This window comes from Auxenochlorella protothecoides (assembly GCF_000733215.1).
Source record: "Auxenochlorella protothecoides strain 0710 unplaced genomic scaffold scaffold6, whole genome shotgun sequence".
Lineage (NCBI taxonomy): Eukaryota > Viridiplantae > Chlorophyta > Trebouxiophyceae > Chlorellales > Chlorellaceae > Auxenochlorella > Auxenochlorella protothecoides.
In genome coordinates this window covers 210,963-230,651 of record NW_011934399.1, presented here as the reverse complement: position 1 = coordinate 230,651, position 19,689 = coordinate 210,963, and the positions used below count along the sequence as shown (strand labels likewise).

The window sequence follows — 19,689 nt, the reverse complement described above, 5'->3', positions numbered from 1 at the left end:
CCGCATGCTGCACGGGATATGCCTTTTGTGAGTTTGTGGACACCAGCGTCACGGATGTCGTAATTCAGGCCCTGAACGGCAGGGCAGTCGGGACCAAGTTCCTGACGGGTGAGCTGCCACTGGCTGGGTTAGGGAGGGTGCTGGTGGGTGGCGTCATGGGTGTTAGGAAGGGACGCAGTGGCTTAGATGGTGCAAAGTGTTGATGCAGACTTGCCGGTTCCGACATGCGTACAGGGTGGTGTTGTTGCTGGCCCATTGTGAGGACCTCCCCCTTGCCTTGGGGAACCTCAACTACCCACTCGGCATGCATGAGCCTGCGCACACCGTCTCGGCACGGCGTGTGCAGTTGCCGGTATGCCAGACTGCCCCCATCGCTCAGCCTCCGTCCTCCCAACCTCCTGCCCACCTGCAGTGAAACGGGCGCTGTCTCCCGGCTCCGTCTGAATCACCAAAGTTCCTCCCACTTGAGCGTTAAGATACAGGGAGTGAAGGCGACCGTCTGCCTCCCACCTTATACTCATGCCTCCTTTTCTACACCCTTTTTCCAACCACATCAGCGGTTACCCCGCTGCTTTCTCCCTTTCTCTCTCCCTTTCTCTCCTCACTTCAGGCCAAACACTGCTTCTAGGCGTTTTTTGGGCACGCCTGAGACCCTCTGAGGCCCCTTCCGGCAGCTCACCACATCGCTGCACTGCCAGCTCGATGTGCCTGCAGGGGCCCGTCCCATGAGGGGGGAAATGCGGCTGGGCTTTGTCCGGCGCTGCACGGTAATTGGATGTATACAATAAGAAGACCCCGTCCGTGGTCCGGTTGCTGTACTTCCCCTTCTTTTTCCTCCAGCCCTTTTCTTCTAATCTCTCTCTGATTTTCCTCTCCCCTGCCCTTCCGCATCTCCTGATCCCCAGCCAACATTTCACGACCCCATAGTACAGTACACATGCCACAAGACGATGCACCGTCTGCTGACAGACCATTTCATGGTCGAGGCCCCCGCCTTTCAACGAAGGAGAGGGGGCCTGGGCGCTCCCTGAGACAGTGTTGCCTCGGAGAATCTCCAACTGATTGTCAGTTCGTGAGGTAAACTCTCTAATTTTATCAAGCTCCCTCAGAAAACTCGCTCTGTCAAGTCTTTCTGACCCATGCAAGAAAAGCAAGCGAATCAGATGGGCAGGAGGGAGGCAGCAAAGGCAAACACAACTGTCTCGGCTCTCAGTCAGAACTTATATTATGTGGCACCGTCGGATCAGGGCTGGCTGCTTGAGGCTGGCCAGCAGCTCGGGTACGCTGTCCAAGCTGGCTCGGACTGTTGACCGGGCGAGGAAGTACCACGTGGGGCAAATTGGCAGTACACCCACGCATTCGTCCCCGGCGAAACGCCCTCCCGACACCTGCGTCGGCGTGATGCGGGCGACGGCCTCAACACCATGACCGGGCCAATGCGCCGCTCAAAGGGGTGGATCAGATCACATCATAATTAGCGCACCTCTCGACGATCCGTCCGACACCGGTGCGTCGGGCGCCTCACTGCATTTGGCCCCGGGGGGGAGACAGTTTGCCCATGCAGACTCGGTCGCCCGAGCCTCATTACCATCGCCTGTTGCCGGGAAAGCCTCACCTCACCCTCCCAACCCAATTATACGCAGACTGCTGCCGACTCGCTTGGGTTGTACCCCGCAATGCGGTCTCCTAATGGGGGTGGAGTCAGGCCTCGCCGGGGAGCCTCGGGCTCGGAGGCGTCCATCAGTCTGGACCCCCGGCACTACGTTTACGGAGACCCCACCCCCTCCCAACAGCTTCGTCTGAGCATGGAGTGGGAGAGCATGCGCGGGTGTGGCATGCCGGGCCTGGCACAAGGTGCGAGCGACCATTGTTTGGCATCGGAGGGCCCCGACCGCGTGAAATTCTCGCCAACCCCCATGCGCGGCACCCCTTGACTCTCTATTTATTCCCACAACACCCCATAGTGTCGGCGCCCTGGGCCCCGGACACCGACGACCTTCCCCTGTGCTGGGAGGGGGTTGAGGGAGACGCCTTCGATCTGGAGGCCATTCTCACTGCCAGCCACCAGGGCGTCCTGGAGCTGGAACGCAGCGTCAAAGGTACCTGGTGGTCCGTCACCTGGATGGAACTTCAAACTGCATAATGATGAGCTGCTTGGCGCCAGAGCTTCCCATTTGTATCCTCATGCCTGCTCGACACTCTATTCCCTCGGCAGACTCTGATGAAGACGATGAGGCTGACGACGAGGTTGCCCTGCTCTTCACGCCCGCAGCCAGTCCCATCACGTAAGACAATGGTGTGGTATGTTGGGAAGATGCCGATCTGCAGGTTTGGGAACACAATGAGGAGCAGGGACATCTGTTGGGTTGGTGTTTCCGTTTCCTGCGATCTTAATCGTTCCCATGCTGCCCTGCGCTTGGCTTCATCCTCTCACTCAGATCCCAGGCGCCCCAGTAAACCTCCCACTCCTCTGCCACTGCCCACAGGAAGGAGCAGAGCTACATGTCCCTCCCGCTTGCAGGGTGCAAGCCGGTGAAGCGTGGCGCCGAGGCTGAAGCCCACGACCGACCTGCCACACCCCCGAGTGCCGCCTCCTCCGAGACCATCTTCAGCAGCGACAGGGGTGAGTCCCTGTGCAGAGTCTCAATCGTTCTCCTGCGCCCCTGAGCCCCCAGCCCTCTCATCGACACCCCGCAACCGACCCCCACACCCTCGCCGTCGCAGCCCTGAAGCGCTGCCGCCTGGCGCCGCTGGAGGGTCCCAGCCGGCTGGGCCTCACCATGGACCACCAGTCGGCAGCTGACTCCATCAACGCCATGCTGGGCACGCTGGGAACCGGACCCAAGGCCCACGCCCGGCAGATCAGGGCCGAGGACTGAGGGCCTTGTCCCATGCATCCCCCAGCTCCACCTGCCCCATGCTCTCGATTGTGTGGCCTACCCTGCGAGTGCGCACATCCCTTCCGGGGCTTCCGCATCTGCGGGAGCCCCACACCCACACTTGGGGCCCTCCAGGAGTGAGGGCGTGGCTGCCATTGTTCCCTACTTATTGTGCCAGTTGGACAGACCGTCAGGCCCGAGACACTGCTGCCAGCAGGCTGCAGCGGCACCCTGTCTATTCTTTCTGCGCGCGTCGCACCTTTGCACACGCATCCCTTGGGCTGACACGCCTTCCCCACTGCTCATCGCTTTGGGCCTCCCACTGAGCGTCCTGGACCCCCCTTCAACCCCCCCGCACACCAAGCTATTATCCAATTTTGACACAGTTTCCTGTGCAAACTGCTTGCGGGCCTTCTTCTTTGACGGCCACTGGCGGGCATGGCCCCGGCGGAGGCACGCCACCCGTGCACTCGTCCTGCCCCACCCTGGCCGTCGGATAATCTTTATGAGGAATTGCTGTTGCTGTACAACGAGCTCGTAGCGTGCAGGGTAGAAGTGGTTGGTGGAAGGGTCTGAAAGAAGTGCGAGGGGCGGTGCCCCGCACGGTGACGGGGATGGGGCATGCCGCGCCTGGCGGTTTCAGTCCTCGAATGTGGTCTTCACGGCGGCGCGCGGCAACCGGCTCTCCAGCCCCTGGTACTCGTAGTCGATGCCGGCCTGCACAGGGGAAGGGTGAAATGCTGCTTCACAGCTGCTCGCCCGCGGCACGAAGAGGCACTCACTCCAGCACCAATCCAGAAGAAAGGAGCGCCTGGCGGACTAGGGCTCAGCCCCTCGATCGCCCCCTGCACGATGCTCCTCCCAGCCGCATATCCACCCCCGGCTCGGTCCCCAAAACAGGACCCCGGCCCACCTCCTTGATCCTCTGCTGCCGCAGCCTGTCCTTCCTCAGCGCCCGCTTCAGGAGCGTGGCCTGGGCGGCCTCGCCCCGCTCAACATTGTGCCGCTCCATCTCTATCTTCTTCCAGGGCACCTGCGAGCATGGGGTTGCGATCGTGGGCCGGGTCGGGTGCTCTGGGCGGCCACCGACTGACCGCCGGGTGTCGAGCGGGCGCCGCGATCTCCCTGTCCCCCCCCTCCCGCCCGGCCCAGCAGCCCACCTTCTTGAAGACGCGGTTGGAGCCCTTCATCAGGTCCTTGTGCACTTGGCTGGGGAGCAGCAGCTTGGCCTGCGCGCGGGGGCAGAGTGACAGTGGCGCGGCATCGTTTGGTTTCAACATGAAAGACACCTTGCCTCTGCACCCAACAAGGCTGCCGTGAGGGCTCAGCACTTGCTCGGGAGCCAGGCACAGTGATGCTTCGATCCCCACACCCACCTGCAGCTTCTGCCCGAAGAACATGTAGCCATCCATGGCCTCGGCGGCGATGCGCGCAACCTCCGCAGAGTAGAACTCGATGAACGCGTAGTGCTTGCTCCGCCCCGTCTTCTTGCTGCGCGACAGACGCACCTTGGTCACACGGCCGAATTGGGAGAAGTAGGCTGTCCAGAGGGAGGGTCGGGTGGGAGTTGAGGGGAGGCACCGCGCATGGCTTCGCTCCCTCAAAGCACTGCACAGAGAGGCAAACTGCAACACCCATCTTCTCCATCATCGCGATATCAGCACCCCCTCACCCTTCATTTCCTTTTCGTAGAATCCATGGGGCAGGTGACTGTGCGGAGGGAAAGGCAGAGAAGGTGGTGTCAAGGGGGGGTGACTCTAGTCAAATGCCAACCCCCCCCCCCTTCTTGGGTCAGCCCGCATGGCACACCTGTATGCCATATGGAATATTAAAATTTCCTTACCCTATGTACACAATACGTCCAGGCTCGTTCCTCTCGCTCGTGCTGGGCTCCCCAGCGTCCGCCACTGGGGCAGCCGCTTTGCTCTTGGACGACATGCTGCGGGCGGTCGCGCGACTACCGTCTCGAGTGCGTACTCCTAGTCGCAGTATGCAAGGTCGTGGATGAATTCCCATCTGGCGTCGCTGCTTCATGCCGTAAATGAGACTTCACCCCCACTCCCGAATTGGGGGCGCGCAGCAAGAGTTCCCGCCTCGCCTTCCCATTCACTTGGACTTCTTCTGCAAGTTCTTCTAGGGCTCGCACTGGGGTGTCTGGAGCTTCTGGATTCTCACCTCATAGTTTGTTCCAACAGCACGGCCCCGTCATCTCTCAGCGATAGATACCTTGCACCGGAAGGCTGTGGGTCTGTCGTCGAAACGCAACAAGGCTCGAATCCCGGCACATCGACATGCAGCTCTTCTTGAGGGGTCTCGAAGGTATGGATCACAGTCGATGAATCTTGTTGTTCTGTTGTATTTCAGTCATCCTGCTTCCCTAGGCCATCTCAGGTTCCTGACCCCGTGGCTCTCGCTTCTTGCCTTCAGGGCGCACTACCGTGCTGACCCTGCCCTCCAGCAGCACATCGGATGAGCTTTACACGAGGGCCTGTCTCGAGGGCGCTCCGGACGTGAGCCTGCTGCACTGCAGCCGGACGGTGGAGCCTGGAGAGCTCCCGCTATGCAGCCTGGGCATCTCGCATGGATCCTCCCTGCACATTGTTGGCCGGCTGCGGGGCGGCAAGGGTGGCTTCGGGTCCAATCTGCGTGCAGCGGGAAAGGCTAAGATGACCGACAACTACGACGCTTGCCGAGATCTGCAGGGCCGCCGCATCAGGTGAAGAGTGTCAAGGGAGGAGAGGGTCCGCGGGTCGAGCCTGGCTGTGGGAGGCCCAGTTGCCATTCCACGGCACGTGGAGATGGGGTGCCACTGGACCTGGCATGGTCTGGGTTCTTCACACCGACAGGGACGCCCGCTGCATTGTCTGCCTGCTCCCATACCTGCGGGCGCAACCCCGAGGAGAACTCTTGACTGGGCAAACCCCGCCCAGCCTGCTATGTTTCATCTCCCCTGGATCTTTAAGCTTCCCCCCCTCCCCCTCGTTCAATCCCTCCAGGCAGCAGACCGCAGCCAAGAAGCTGGAGGAGTGGCAGGCGCAGGCTGGGGAGCGGGAGCTGGAGGTGATCGCCCTCCGCCATCTCAAGCAGCTGGCCAAGGAGGAGAAGGCGAGCCAGAAGGCGGAGGTGGACGTGGCCACCGTGCGCCAGGACCTGCGGCAGAGCCTCCTAAACGTGTCGGCGGGCGTCGCGGCGGCGCTGGCGGCCGGGAAGCGCGTTGGGTCGACGGGCGGCGCGCAGCCCGGAAAGCGCGGGAGGATAGACCCCCTGACAGCCCTGTCCGATGGCAGCGACTCGGAGGATGAGGAGGGGCAGCCGGCGGGGGAGGGGCGCTCTGCCTCTCCTCGCACCGCGGTCGACGGCCCTGAGCCTGGGTCGAGGCCTGCCGCCGCTGGTGCGGATGCGAGGGAGCAGGCAGGAGAGGAGGGGCGCGAGCAGATGGCGAATGGCGACGGCGGTGAGGCGCGAGGCAGTGATGGTGCTGCGTCGGCAGGCAGCGCTCCCGAGCACGCTGCCAGGGCTGTTGCCCCCACAGAAGCCCCTGCTGAGGAGGAGCCCGCCCTCGACCTGGGTGCCTTTGCCTCTGCCACGGAGCTGCAGGCTCTGGGGCTGGATCGCTTGAAACGGGAGCTGGCGGCCCGTGGCCTGAAGGGGGGTGGGAGCCTGGCGCAGCGCGCCGACCGCCTCTTCCTGCTCAAGTCCATGACCCTTGAAGAGGTGCCGCGCTCACACTTGGCAAAGCCGTGATGCGTGGACAGTAATCGTGTGTGAGGCGTGTGCGTTGCCCAAAGCCTGTAAAGAGGGCGGAGATGGGAGGGAGCCCACGATTGCACGAAACCAATTCTGTAATGGCAAGGCGCTTGATCTCGCGGCTCGATCTCACGACTGGTGTCGGCAGCTGGCCGGGCATCCAAGCCAGTCTCCCTGTGCAAGATCAGCGGCAGACACTCAACAGAATTGGCTCGTGCATCGGACGGATCATGTGGAAGAGCACATGGGCAGCCCTCGCGGTCAGCGGGGCTGGTAGGTGGTCCAGCCCCGTGTGAATGCCTGCGCGCCCCGCATCGGGTCAGATCGGGGTGGAGATGCAGCCCCGGGAGACTGTGCTCGAGGTCTTGGATGACACGGGTCCCCTGCTCGCAACCTCGCCGCGCCATGATCCGGCCCAGGGCCCTGAACCTCCACCCAGTCCCCGGTGAGGCACCCATGCACATGGCCAGGTGCCTTGGGCAGGCTAACCCCCTGCCGCCGCCAGGTCGTGGGGACTCCCTATTCTCAGGTCCTTCCCAGGTCCACACAGCACACATGCCCACCCTTCTACTCCCCTCAGCCCCAGGCACCTGCTCCTGATCACGTGCATCGCCGCCATCGGCGGGTTCCTGTTTGGGTACGACACCGGCGTCATCTCCGGCGCCCTGCCCTACATCCGCGACTCCCTCCTGGCCCCCCTGGCCGGCCACCCCGCCCGCCTGGCTCGCGTGCAGGAGACCATTGTGGCCTCGGCGGTGGTGGGGGCCGGGGCGGGCGCGGCGGTGGGCGGCCGCCTCTCCGACCACTGGGGCCGCCGCGGCACCCTGGCCCTCGCAGACGGGCTCTTCTGCGTGGGGGCCCTGGCCATGGCTGCGGCGCAGGGCCTGCGTGTCCTCATCCTGGGTGAGAGGCTGGGGCCGGGGGTCTTGCTTGTGTTGGATGCAAAACCCTGCCCGAACAGGCCTGGCACTTGCCCACGACCACCCCGTCCCTCATCCCAGAATCGACCGCAACCCCCTCTCTTTTCTTCCTCACTCTCTCTCCCCCCTCCCCACCCCCCGCAGGTCGGGTGCTGGTGGGGCTGGGGGTGGGCGTCGCATCCGTCACCGTCCCGGTGTTGATCGCCGAGCTGGCGCCGCCGCCGCTGCGGGCGCGCCTGGTCTCCCTCAACGTCCTCGCCATCACTGGCGGCCAGTTTGCGGCGTACGTCGTCAACTGGGGCGCCGCACACCTACCGGGCAGCTGGCGCTGGATGCTGGGGGTGGCGGCGCTGCCCCCGCTAGTGCAGCTGGCGGGGCTAACCATGGTGCCCGCCCCGCCATCGAGAAAGCGCAGCGGGGGGACGCACTGGGGCCAGCTGGCGCGGCCCGCCGTCCTGCGCCAGCTGCACGTCGGTGAGGGCAGCGGGTGGGTGGAAAGGGCGGGACTGGGGCGGGCCGGCGGCGCGGGGGGGGGGGCTGTAATCCCGAGCGGGCTATTCAATGCGAGGCGACACGGCTTGGTTTGCAAAGTACACGGGACTTCGGGCGCATGCGAACGTTAATTCAGATCTCCCTCTCATCCTGCTTCCTTGCAGGTCTGGGTCTGCAGGCCCTGCAGCAGCTGTGCGGCATCAACACCGTCATGTGAGGGATGGGGCGTTCGGGGGCGCAGTCCTTGTTGGGATCGAGGAGGGCTTATGTGGTGGCCGCTCCCCCAGCCGCTCAACGCACTGCATGCCCTGCCCACCGATGCGTCCCATCAGCGAGGATATCTCGTCCTCCTACATTTCGCCTTTCCACCCTTTTCCCCTCTGCAACCCTGCCCAGGTACTTCACTCCGCTGATCCTGGAGGCGGCAGGGGTGCGGAACAAGCAGACGGTGCTCCTGCTCTCCCTCTTCCCTGCTGGCGTGAATGCTGTGGGCACGCTGGCAGGCATGTACTGCATAGAGAGGTAGGGAGGGTTGGGGTGGGGTGGGGGTGGGGGGGGCGTGGGGAGTGCGCGGGCGAAAAGTGGCCGCCTCTAGGCCGGGCCATGCCCACGATGTGGCGTGCATCCTGCGCGCATTGTGCGCCAGCACGGCCTGAACCGGCCTGCCTGCACATGTTGCGACCCATCCACCGACACACAACCAATTCGCCACGCCAGGTATGGCAGGCGGCGGCTGCTGCTGACCAGCACGGCGTGTGTGGCAGGTGCCCTGCTGCTGCTGGCTGCAGCCTTTGCCTCGGCCGCTAGCCATTCGCCCGCCGTCGACCTGGCGACCAGCACCTGCCCCGCACCTTCCTGCACTGCCTGCCTCCGCCGAGGGTGAGGCAATCTTGCGGATGTTGTGTACTGGGATTGCAGATGGCTGCCCCATGCTTCTGATGGGGCATGGGCCAGGGCATGCGCCCACATGCCATGTCGGTCCCCTGACTTCTGTGCGCTGCTCCCCTCACGCGCCGCGATGCCTCAGCAGACCACACGCCAATGCTCCACCCCAAACCCCGCCAGGTGCACGTTCTGCGGCTCGGTCGACGACCTCACCGCGCCCGGCCAGTGCCAGGTCGGCGTGCCCGGCGGGGCGGCGCTGCCGGCCCAGGCCTGCCCGGGCGCGGGCGTGCCCTTCTCCCAGGGCTGCCCCAGCTCCAGGGCCCCCCTCGTGCTCATGGGTAGGTGTGATCTTGTGTCGGTGTGGAGGGGTGGGCTCACCCTTTCCCACGACGCCCCGCACCCTGTCGTCATCGCCATCGTTGTGACCCATCTCTCCCACCCCCTTGGCCTGCCCAGGCCTGATGCTGTACCTGGCGGCCTTCTCCCCGGGGCTGGGGCCCGTACCCTGGGCGGTGAACGCCGAGCTGTACCCGGCCGACGTGCGCGGCACGGCGGTGGGCCTGGCAGGGCTCACCAACTGGCTGGCCAATGCGGCGGTGGCGCAGACCTTCCTCTCCCTGCTGCACGCGCTGGGGCCGGCGGGGACCTGGGCCGCGTACGCCGGGGTGGCGGCGCTGGGCTGGGCCTGGGCGCACGCCTTCGTCCCCGAGACCAAGGGCAGGAGCCTGGAGCAGATACAGGCGGCCTTCGAGGGCGGCGGGCCGTGAGACGCAGGCGCCCGCTGCGGCCCGGCTGGGGATCGGGCGACTCCGACGCACTCACCCAGGGATGACCAAGGGGGCTGGGTGGCACGAGGATGGAGCGGGACGGAGGGGATCCACAGCCCCCTGTGGCTTCCCCGGTGGATCGGCGCCGAGTGCGGGACCCTGGACCTACCCTGCTCCTGAGCTGCAACCCCCATATCCCCCCAGTGACCTCTCCGAGAGTGCTACAGCTGCACTGAGGTTTGAATCATAGAGCGCGGGTTGCCACGGGCGGGCTTTCGCTTCCCAGGGTGTTAGCAGCGAGGTGGTGCGGTCCCTGTGAGAGGCCGTCCCGCTGACCGGAGTACGTGGGCTGGTTCGACCTGGGAAATGTATTTGTGAGGTAAATTGTGATCGGAATGCTCTCAGTATCGGCGGTGTCTCCGCATGATCTCGGGGTAGTGCTTACAGAGAGTTATGCATGGGCCCAGTATCTGGAGGTGTAAGGCGCTAGCTGTGGCTCTCTACGGCAGATATCTCAGTGCGGGGTCTTCAAATGCTTGATTTGTCAAGCTATGAAGGTGTATCCAGCTGCAATGCCTCCCAAACTCTACCCTAGGACCCACCTGCTGTCATACACGCGCGTCGGGAGTTTCCGGTTGGCGGGGTTCGGAATGGCATTCAGCTCCCCCAACCCTGGGTACGAAGCATTGCCCATTGTATTTATAGGGTTCTCGCACGGGCCATAATCTTACTTCTCAGATGCCATGGCCCGCAAGCCCTGGTCCGCTACCCTGGTGTTCGACGACCCTGAGCTGGAGAGGGCCTTTGAAGGGCAGCATGCCTCCAGACACCGCTCCCTGGACGCCACTGGCGCTCTTGCGGTTGCAATCCTCGTTTTAGCCATCTACCTGGTGGCGACATTAAATCTGGTGCGAGGATAGGAGCTCTTAGGGAGAAGGGAGGGAGGGGTCGTCAGCCGTGGGACACAATGAGCTGGGAGAATGATGCATGAGCTCCTTTCAACAATCCATTCTCCGGAGAGAACCTGTCACCACGTCGCCCACACCACCACATCCTCCCCCTCCCTCCTGGAAGACGAATCTGGAGTGGTTTGCATCGGCCGAGGAGCACAAGCTGCTCTTGGCGTATGCCTTTGCCGAGGTGGGCACCTGCCTGGCCAGCTCCTGACATGCTGGTCTGTGCCCCAACACCGGGATCCTGGCTCCGTGGGTCCTCGGCGTAGAGCCAGAGTGCATGCATGCCCACGCTCTGTGGCGACACCCGCCAGCTCTGCGCCTCCCCCTCCTTGCATGGCCAGATCACGACGGGCCCCCACTCCCTCCCCATCCCCTGTTCAGGCCATCCCCGGCGTCCTCGTGGCCACGCTGCCCGCCCACGTCTACACCGCCCACCGCAAGCGCCTGCACCAGGCCATGCAGCTGGTCACCGCCGCGCTGTACCCCGCCTTTGGCTACCACCGCGCCCAGAACATCGCGGGCGACCACACGCGCCGTGGCGTGCGCGCGGTGGTGGTCCTCTCCCGCCTCTTCATCATGTCGCGCGCCTGCGTCGCCTGCTTCCAGCTGCTGGGCCGGCCCATGCTGCTGCGTCACCGCCTGCCCCTGCTCCCGTTCTGGCTCGCATCCGCGCTGTCCAGCAACGCCGACTACTGCCGCGCGGGGGACTTGACCCCGGCCAGCCGCCGGGCGCTGCTGGACGTGTACGCGGTGGGGGCACGCGTGGCGGGCCTGGGCTTGGGGCGCTGGCCGGCGGAGGGCCAGGCCGACGCCGTCTACGCCTGCTCCGTGGTCATCAACTGGGTCTTCCTGTCCTTTGGCGTCCTGGTGCCCAGCATCTACCTCTACGTCATCGGTGGGGGAACCGGGTGGGGGTGTTTAGGGGGGTGGGGGTGGCGGGCGCCTGGCACTTGAAAGACCTGCATTACATGGTCGTACTGTACCCCCCCCACACACACCTTTGGCCCGTCCTACATCTATCCAACCCTCCACACACAACCACCCCGGCAGAGACGCGGCAGCGGTCCAGCTTCCTGGCCCGCAGGGGGCTGCAGACCGCGCAGTCCGGCCTGTCCCACTCCCTGGACCGCAACATGCTCCTCCTCCCCGCCCTGCTCGGCCTGGCCTGGCTGGCATGCATGGCCCTGGCCGCCCTGCCCCGCAACCCCTTCTCCTCCCTGGGTCAAAGGTGGAACGCCGTCCTGCTGCAGCAGCCGGCCGTCCAGTTGCACTGGTGATGCTCCCCAGGCAGGGCATCAGCGCCGTGGTGGGGTGCCCGGATCATGCCCACCAACACCCCTCGCCCCCACGCCAGCAGCGGCAACCTGGGGTGTCCTCATCCGCCCGCCGGCGGAAGGCAAAGAGAGACCCTGCGCCCGTTTCACGTATCAGCAGCCCCTCCGTTTCATGCCAGTCACGCAGCACAAGTACTTCCCTCGCACACCCTTCCCCATACAGATGCACGTTGTTGCCACTTTGAACAGCATCCCAGGTATGTTTCTCAGGGTCTCACCCTAAACCATGCTACTCTTCTCACTCAGTCATGCCCTTTGCCCTGCCCCTATACTTATCACTCTCCCCCCTGGCTCTGTGTCCTGAAATATTGCTACATAGCTTTCTCTACACCATCTCCTGCCCCTCCCTGAAGCTTGTTCTTTTTGGTGAAAAGACAGATGTCGGCCATGTACAGAGTGAACCATGCTTGGCGCGCAACGGCGCCTCTGGTGCATGAATTGACACTCTGCTCCCGCTCCCGGCTTTAGATTCGGTATTCCTGGTTCTGTAAAGATGAGATCATGATCACTCATGTCGCTGCGGTTGCTCCTCCCACCGGTGGGAACCCGGCTCGACTCCCACCCCGGCCAGGCAGTACTCCCCCATCTCACCCGGACACAGAGCCGCTGGGAGCCGGGGAGATTACACCGTGATGTAAATTTCATGCATGCAGCGCATGGGTCAAGAGGGGCCTGGGGATGGCGTCGACGTTCCTCGGTGCTCACACCGCATGCCGCTCCTATGGAGGATGACCCGCAGCTGGAGCGGAAGGTGTGGTATGAGCGATGCAGGAGCGCCATTCTCTGGCGGGGGCCATACCTGTTGCTTTAATCAGTTGAATGGCACGGTGTCTCCCCTGAGCCAGCAGATGGATACAAGCATGAAGTCACGCAGGCTGGATGCCCAGGATTCTCTGGCCTCAGGGCCCGCCCTGTGCTCTTTGATGCACCCTTCCAACATAGACAACCCGGACCCCTCGCACCCAACAACGCAGGAGCGCATCTGGACCCTGCCTACCGCCCTGACGCTGGCCCGCGTGGCGGCCATCCCCGCCTTCGTTGCCCTGTGGTACTCTCCCGCGCCCTGGGCACCGGCGGCCGCCACCTGGCTCCTGCTGGCCGCCTCCGTCACCGACTTCCTGGATGGCTACCTGGCCCGCAAGTTGGTGCGAGGAGCAGGGGTTGGAGTTGGCCGGGCGTGCCTGTGCGTGGCTGCTTGGGCGCCGGCATCGGGCAGCTGCACAAGCCGGCGCCTGCTGTGGGAATGGCACCAGCTGCATGGCAAGGTGACACTCCTCCCAAACCGCCAACCCTCCACCCTTCCCCCCAAAACACACAAACAGAACGTGGCCTCCGAGTTCGGGGCCTTCCTGGATCCCGTGGCGGACAAGCTCATGGTCTCCACGGCCCTGGTCCTGCTCAGCACCGCGCCCATTGTCGCCGGGCGCCTGGCCGGCGACGCGCTGCTGTGCCCGCTGGCCGCCGCCGCCATCGTGGGGCGCGAAATCGCCATGTCAGCGCTGCGGGAGTGGGCGGCGGGCGCGGGGCCCGCGGCGCGTGGCGCCGTGGTCGTCAGCACCGCCGGGAAGCTGAAGACCAGCATGCAGCTCGCAGCGCTGGTCGCGCTGTGCGCGGCGCGGACGCGCGCCGCGCCCGCCACCCTGGCCGACGCGGGTGCGGCGCTGCTGGCGCTTGCAGCGTTCCTCACCCTCTGGTCCCTGGCCCAGTACTTTGCGGCGCTCTGGCCCTACATGGCCGGCCGGCGCAGCTGCCGGTGAGCGTGCGCATGGGCTGCGGAAATCCTGCCCATGGGTCTGCCCAGCGTCGCGGCGGCGGGTGGCGGATGAGAGGCTGGAGGGGCCCGGCTGGCGTCGTAGCGATGAGCGGCAGAGAAGTGGCTGGAGGGGCCCGTCTGGCGTCGCACCCATGAGCATTACAGGAGAGGGACGGGCCGCGCATCGGGCCGCGAGCGGTGCCGGGCAAGGCATGCATGACTCCCGAGCTCTGCGAGCTAGGGCGACACAGACAGGGGCCACAGCGGGGGGATGCTGCAGTGCACGCCTGCCAGGGGTGCACATGCCCTTGGTCTGGGCCCATGCCTCCCCCTGCTTCCCCACCATGCATACATTTGAGGGGCAGGGTGGCGCTGCAAAACGCCTCAAGACCTCCCGGGCCTGCACCCCGTCACACCCCTGACATCTGTGCTGCGCTTTATTGCTGCATCGAACAGGCCGCCGCATGCCACACGGCGAGCACTGGGGTCAGCGAAACGGGAGCTCGGCGAACGAGGCAGGTCTGGGCAGCGTGTTGGGCGGGCAATCTCTCCTCGGATCCTGGCACACCACCGGTTTCACGCTTTCCTCAGTGAAGGGTGGTCCTTGGGCAGCACAGTTTCGGGCCTGCAGGAGGCAAGGAGGGTCGGGTGGCGTGAATGAGGTTGCCTGAGGACACATGCATGCAGAGGGTAGATCAGGGATGCAGGTGCTCCTAGCCAGGCGAGGCCGCAGACAGATCCCCCACCTCTCCCTCCCACCCCCGCAACCCCACTCACTTGGCCTTGTCAGAGCCGGGGGGCGCATAGCGGTCGAAGCCCTCCTCGGCAATGCGCTTCAGCCGGTCGGCCTCCCGCTTCTCCTTGATGAGCCTCAACCGGGCCATGTCTGCCTCGATCTGGGCCGGGTCCACCTCGTCCTCGGGACTGGGAGAAGGGAGGGTGTGGGGGGGAAGGGGCGTCGAGCTTGCATATTGACGATGAGAGGGGGCAAATGAGACCAGTCATCTGAACAAAGGAAATTCCTTGCACAATCGCTGCTGCTGCTCACCGCTTGCGTGGCTGGCGCGGGGCCTCCACCTCCGGCTCGCTCTCTGTGATGGATGAGGAAATGAGCACGTGAGGGAATTGGGGACATGAGCTTTACCGTCCCGCCAAGTACACAGTGCCCACACCAGCTGCAAGGCATGCCGCCGTTCCTCCCACGATCCTGGTCAAGGGGCACTCAGGACTGCGACAAACCACACACCGCTGCTGCTGCTGCTGTCGTCCTCGTCGCTAGAGCTGGAGGGCAGCTCCCCGACGCGAGCGTTCTGTTGGAAGGAAAGTGTGAGAGTTGGGCGAAGGCTCCACAGGCGGCGTGAAGTTGTGGATATTGTCCACCCATCATTCAGCAGATCCCAGCTCCCCCCACCTGCTTCAGCTTGGGCTTCTCGTCCTCGCTGTCGCTGTCATCGCTGTCACTCGGTGGCAAGAGGCCGACGTTGGACGACTGGCCTCCTGCGCGGAGCATTGGGAGGGGCAGTGCAGACACAGAACCATGGAGATTATATGGAAGACAGCGCAAGGTTGCGGCAGGCCACGCAGAGATTCCGGAGACGATGCTCGTTTCCAATCCAGGGTAGCAACCCATCACACGCACTCTCAGGCTGGTAGTCGAAGACATCCTGGTCGTCCTCCCGGCCGGGCTGCCGGGATCGCCCGCCTCTGCCTCTGCCCCTGCCTCTCGCCATCGGAACAAATCTCGGGTAATGCTTCTAGTCGAGCCTAGGCGGTGAACAGCGCTCTGTAGGTATACCGGGCTGGATGGAGAATCGGGCGGTTTGGGGTGAGACCCCAGCGTCAGGACACAGGCTTGCTGAGTTGGCGCCCTGCCGATGGCCCCCATCCACCCCAGCCAATGGGGTTAGAGCATCGAGGAGTGGCACCCGGGAAAGCACGGAATACCCTTACCCCCCTCTACCGGGCTTGCGCCGGTTGCTAGCAGCTTCTTCCCGTGGACGGGATATCGTTGGCGCAGTTGGTTGCCTCTAATGGCGAACCGGGGGGGTGGGGGGTGGGGGAAAGGAAGGGGAAGCAGGGGGTCCACCAAAAGCTGTGGGACGAGGTGCACTCTCAAAAAAGCACTTGGTCAGCATCAGGATGTTCACCGCTCCATTCACGTCGCGGTTGACAATGTTGACCTTGCAGGTCTTGTTGACGCACCGCTTGGTGTCCCACACGTCCACCAGCTTCTCCTCGCCTCGGCAAACCGGCACGTACTGGTGGGCGAGCAGGGTGGTGTGACAGGCGCAGCACAGTTTGGAAGTCCTGTGCTCGTCAACCATCACCACCCTGCACACCCGCCGCAGGCGCCGCAAGAAGCGCATCCAGGGCCCCGGCGGGCCCCCCGCATGATGCCCCCCCCTAGGTCTTGGGCCGACCAGTTGCCCACGCCGACGATGGTAGTCATGCCGGGGGGGCCGCGGAACTGCTCCGCCAGCCGGTTGATGGCCCGCTCCCTGGCGACGTAGGCCTGGTGGCACAGCTTTCGAAACGGCTTCCCATGCATGTGCCAGGCCAGGCCCCGTCGCAGGTTGGGGCCGATCCACACCGCCCGCGACAGCAGAACCTCGGTGCTGGCTGTCTTGTGGGTCGGGCACCTGCGGGAAGAGGGGGGGTGGGGTTGGGCAAGAGGGTTGGTACAGTTGGAGCGATGCGGGAGGTTGCGACATAGTGCCTGCCCCTGTGGGGCCTGTCCCTGCACTATCTCCACAAACCAATCACCACTCACTTGTGCAGCTCCTTGACGAAGTCTGGGGTCTTTGCGTGCCACTTCGCAATGGTTTCTCCCGCCGCTTGGACCCCGACATGGAGTGGAACTCCTTTGAAGAGCAGGATGTCACGTTGGCGTGTTCGTCCACCGTGGTAAACATCTTGGTCCGCCCGGGGTCGATGCCGACGTACTTGTGTATCTTGGCATCCTCTGGAGGGGGTTCCCGCCTGCAGATGTGTGTACAGGGGGATAGTGGTATGGGGTGAGTCATGTTGTAGGAGCGCGGCAAGTGTGGGTGGTTGGCGGGGGTGTGGGTAGTTGCGTAGGGTGGCGCGCTTCGCTGCTGGTGTACACCACACCCACAGTCACTGCCAGAAACGGAGCAGCCAACACCCCCGCACCACTTGCAAGCGTCCCAGGCAATCACTGCAGCATGTCGACAAGCCAGGAGAACCATCCCTAGCAGCACACACCATCGGAGTCCATGGCGCAGACCACTCACCGGTAGTGCTCGTCGGCGATCCCCTGCCCTGCGGGGCGCCCAGGGGCGCCCCGCTGCGATCGCGCTTGCCGCCGGTCCTCGGGACGTCCGGGGGCTGGGGCGGGGGGTCGCCGGGCCGGGGAGGTCCTCTCTGCCGCCGCAGGGTGACGGAGACACCATACCCGTTTGTCATCCAGTGGCCCGCCGAGTACCAGCCACAGCCCTCGAAGCGGCGAAAGTTGAAGAGGAGGGCGAAGAATGCCCTCCCGTTGTGTACAAATCAGTCCGTCTTCTTCTCCTCCCTGTCGCCCATCTTCTTCTCCTCCTCACACGGTCATTCCGATCCTACCCACCCACACCAAGCCATTGACGCAATCAACAATCCACACACTGACACAGGCAACATCGTGGCATCCAAGGCCGGCACCAGCAGGAGGCCCGGCAGGGAGCCGGTGCCAGTGGCAGACCCATCACTTGGGATCACCCCCGACCAGGTCACAACATCCAAGGAGCCTGACACTGAAGGACTGGACAGTGCCACTGGCCCACGCCCTGTGGACAGCAGCAGCAATGCTCCACCACTGCTGAGCATCCCGGACAACCCGGCGCCTTCACCTGAGAGCGGTCCAGAGGTCGACGAGCAATACTAGCGGCTGGCGGCATGGGTTCTTCTAGTCATGGAGAAGGGAGCGCAGGAGGAACATGATGCACTCTACAAGCACCTCATGGAAGCTGATTCGCCTGTACTGCCCGCTTGGTCGGCTGATACCATTCCCTACGAGCGGCACGTCAGGTGCAAAGCACGTCGCATCCGCTCCCACCTTGAGAGGGGAGGCGGCAAGAGGCGGCGAACTGTTTCAGCAAGCAAATGAGGGCCAAGATGACTTTGCACCTGGTGGGGATCCCATTTTTGTAAACGAGTGGACCAGCATCCAGAAGGGCAGTGCATGAGAAGGGGGGTATCTGGCCCCTCTAAGGGCTAAGGAGGAGGGAGGCCCCTAGGCCACCAGGGGCCCATCGGGCACGACCGATGTGTGGGTGACGGCGTTCTATCGCGCTGTACTCGATACTCTTGCGTTCATATGATATTAACAAATTAAAAATTGCCTCTTGCGATGCATTCGCAGCCCTACTGGCCACCACGGGGTCTCCCGAAGGGGCGAAAATGGCCCCCGCCGGACGGGGGCCCTCTCGGATCCCCATCAAGCAATTATTTGCATTGTTATATCTTATTTAAACATGGGTCGGCTCGAGTGGCACCTGACTGGGCGATTAGTATAGTCCCGGGTTGGCCGAACTGGGTCTCCTAGAGCGTAACTCCACCAAACCACACGTGATAGGGAATCAGGGTTCCTAAACCCTGATGCGCGTCCCTTGTCCACCGCTGGACTGGCCCCTGGGCAATATACGGCACCATGGCGTCACACGTTGTGCTCTCCCGAGGTTTGGCGTCCCCAGAAGCGGTGGCAGGCCCTGGTATTGCGAGCGGCTGCTCCAAGCGTCACCATGCAACTTTCACTCTGAGATTTCTCCTAGAATCCTGCTGTTCTACGCTAAGCGGGCCTCTCGCGCCTGCTCTTCCCTTGTAGCCCGCGCGTGAGCCGCTCGACATCATGACGAGCCTCATGTACCACAACCTCACGTCATGCTTCGACCAGGTTGGCATCCTGGATGTGTGCTGTGGTGTGGGGGTGCAGCAGCGAGGGCTAGGGACCCCTCATGGCATCCTAGCCACTCCCGCGCGAGATGGTCTTGAACCAAGCCTCACCACCCGCGGTGGACCCCACTGCTCCTGGCTGTCCGACATGGCTTTGTATTGATGCTCCCGATGTTTCCTCTCGTTTTAATCTCTTTGTCGCCCAGGTACCCACCGGGCCCCACCGGTGTGTTTCCGTCCTGTGATCCCCACCCCACCTCCCTCCCTCGACAGGACCCCTTCGGCCAGCAGATCCTTGCGGCAGCCCTCCCCACCGAGGGCGAGGAGAGCGTGAGCGACGAGCTCAATGCCCCAGAGTACTCCACAGACGAGTTTCGAATGTTTCAGTTCAAGGTGAGGGCTGCTGTTGAGCATGCTTGTTTTGTACCTTTGGCCATGCCGGGTGGCCAGGGAGCAATGGCCCATGCACAATCTTAGGCCCGCTGCCATATCACCCTGACATCTGTGCCCCACTGTCCTCCTCCCTCCCCCCCCCTGCCACACGACAGGTGGAGCGGTGTGGAAAGCGGTGCGTGCACGACTGGCGCTGCTGCCCCTTCGCCCACCCCACCGAGAACGCGCGGCGGCGCGACCCTCGCCTGGTGGAGTACCTGCCCGTCCCCTGCCCCGACTACAAGCGCGGCATCTGCCTGCGCGGCGACGCCTGCCCCTACTCCCACGGCGTGTATGAGTGCTGGCTGCACCCCGCCAAGTACCGCACCCAGCTGTGCAAGGAGGGCCCTGCCTGCCGCCGCCCCGTCTGCTTCTTCGCCCACGCCGTGCGCGACCTGCGCCAGCCCACCCACACGCCGGGGGAAGGGTCGGGGCCCCGTGCCATGCTGCAGTGCGCCGCAGCGGGCTTCAGGGGCGGCCCCGGACCGAACTCCGCAGCGCACGCCCTGCAGCGCGCCAGCGCCGACGGCCCGGCCCCTGGCCTGGGCCCGGGACCGCCGCACCCCGCGCCCGGGCCCGCCCCCTCCGCGGCCTCGTCCCTGCGGGCGGCGGCCCCGCCGCGTGGCGCGGCGGG

At 64.2% G+C, this 19,689-nt stretch overlaps 8 protein-coding genes across 8 annotated transcripts in view; 6 read left to right on the top strand and 2 right to left on the bottom strand.

Moving 5' to 3' along the window:
* Positions 1-1,676: 1,676 nt before the first annotated feature.
* F751_5221 (hypothetical protein) lies at positions 1,677-2,879 on the top strand (the record flags this gene model as incomplete). Its single annotated transcript, XM_011402820.1, has 5 exons — positions 1,677-1,854; positions 1,965-2,099; positions 2,216-2,285; positions 2,487-2,623; positions 2,725-2,879. The coding sequence occupies 5 exons, from the start codon at positions 1,677-1,679 to the stop codon at positions 2,877-2,879; spliced, it is 675 nt and encodes a 224-aa protein (XP_011401122.1).
* Positions 2,880-3,518: 639 nt separating this feature from the next.
* On the bottom strand, positions 3,519-4,817 carry F751_5220 (MKI67 FHA domain-interacting nucleolar phosphoprotein-like protein; the record flags this gene model as incomplete). Its single annotated transcript, XM_011402819.1, has 6 exons — positions 3,519-3,596; positions 3,793-3,912; positions 4,040-4,108; positions 4,256-4,419; positions 4,552-4,589; positions 4,723-4,817. 6 exons carry the CDS (start codon positions 4,815-4,817, stop codon positions 3,519-3,521), a joined length of 564 nt encoding a protein of 187 aa, XP_011401121.1.
* A 353-nt stretch (positions 4,818-5,170) lies between these two features.
* On the top strand, positions 5,171-6,623 carry F751_5219 (SDE2-like protein; the record flags this gene model as incomplete). Its single annotated transcript, XM_011402818.1, has 4 exons — positions 5,171-5,198; positions 5,307-5,595; positions 5,876-6,270; positions 6,412-6,623. 4 exons carry the CDS (start codon positions 5,171-5,173, stop codon positions 6,621-6,623), a joined length of 924 nt encoding a protein of 307 aa, XP_011401120.1.
* A 408-nt stretch (positions 6,624-7,031) lies between these two features.
* F751_5218 (Inositol transporter 1) lies at positions 7,032-9,690 on the top strand (the record flags this gene model as incomplete). The annotated part of the gene is made up of 7 exons (XM_011402817.1): positions 7,032-7,096; positions 7,213-7,529; positions 7,691-8,020; positions 8,203-8,251; positions 8,435-8,545; positions 8,756-8,802; positions 9,380-9,690. The coding sequence occupies 7 exons, from the start codon at positions 7,032-7,034 to the stop codon at positions 9,688-9,690; spliced, it is 1,230 nt and encodes a 409-aa protein (XP_011401119.1).
* Positions 9,691-10,433: 743 nt separating this feature from the next.
* F751_5217 (hypothetical protein) lies at positions 10,434-11,923 on the top strand (the record flags this gene model as incomplete). The annotated part of the gene is made up of 4 exons (XM_011402816.1): positions 10,434-10,598; positions 10,765-10,830; positions 11,028-11,541; positions 11,697-11,923. The coding sequence occupies 4 exons, from the start codon at positions 10,434-10,436 to the stop codon at positions 11,921-11,923; spliced, it is 972 nt and encodes a 323-aa protein (XP_011401118.1).
* Positions 11,924-12,701: 778 nt separating this feature from the next.
* F751_5216 (CDP-diacylglycerol-glycerol-3-phosphate 3-phosphatidyltransferase) lies at positions 12,702-13,737 on the top strand (the record flags this gene model as incomplete). Its single annotated transcript, XM_011402815.1, has 4 exons — positions 12,702-12,731; positions 12,955-13,125; positions 13,303-13,452; positions 13,687-13,737. The coding sequence occupies 4 exons, from the start codon at positions 12,702-12,704 to the stop codon at positions 13,735-13,737; spliced, it is 402 nt and encodes a 133-aa protein (XP_011401117.1).
* Positions 13,738-14,506: 769 nt separating this feature from the next.
* On the bottom strand, positions 14,507-16,942 carry F751_5215 (hypothetical protein; the record flags this gene model as incomplete). The annotated part of the gene is made up of 8 exons (XM_011402814.1): positions 14,507-14,657; positions 14,782-14,824; positions 14,980-15,043; positions 15,145-15,230; positions 15,844-15,991; positions 16,171-16,372; positions 16,521-16,712; positions 16,887-16,942. The coding sequence occupies 8 exons, from the start codon at positions 16,940-16,942 to the stop codon at positions 14,507-14,509; spliced, it is 942 nt and encodes a 313-aa protein (XP_011401116.1).
* A 1,637-nt stretch (positions 16,943-18,579) lies between these two features.
* The window catches only part of F751_5214 (Zinc finger CCCH domain-containing protein 56), a gene marked incomplete at both ends in the record, with an annotated part of 3,302 nt that continues 2,192 nt past the window's right edge, over positions 18,580-19,689 (top strand). The window contains 3 exons of the mRNA XM_011402813.1: positions 18,580-18,651; positions 18,897-19,016; positions 19,172-19,506. Coding sequence (XP_011401115.1) covers positions 18,580-18,651; positions 18,897-19,016; positions 19,172-19,506 — 527 coding nt within the window. The remainder of the gene's footprint in view (positions 18,652-18,896; positions 19,017-19,171; positions 19,507-19,689) is intronic.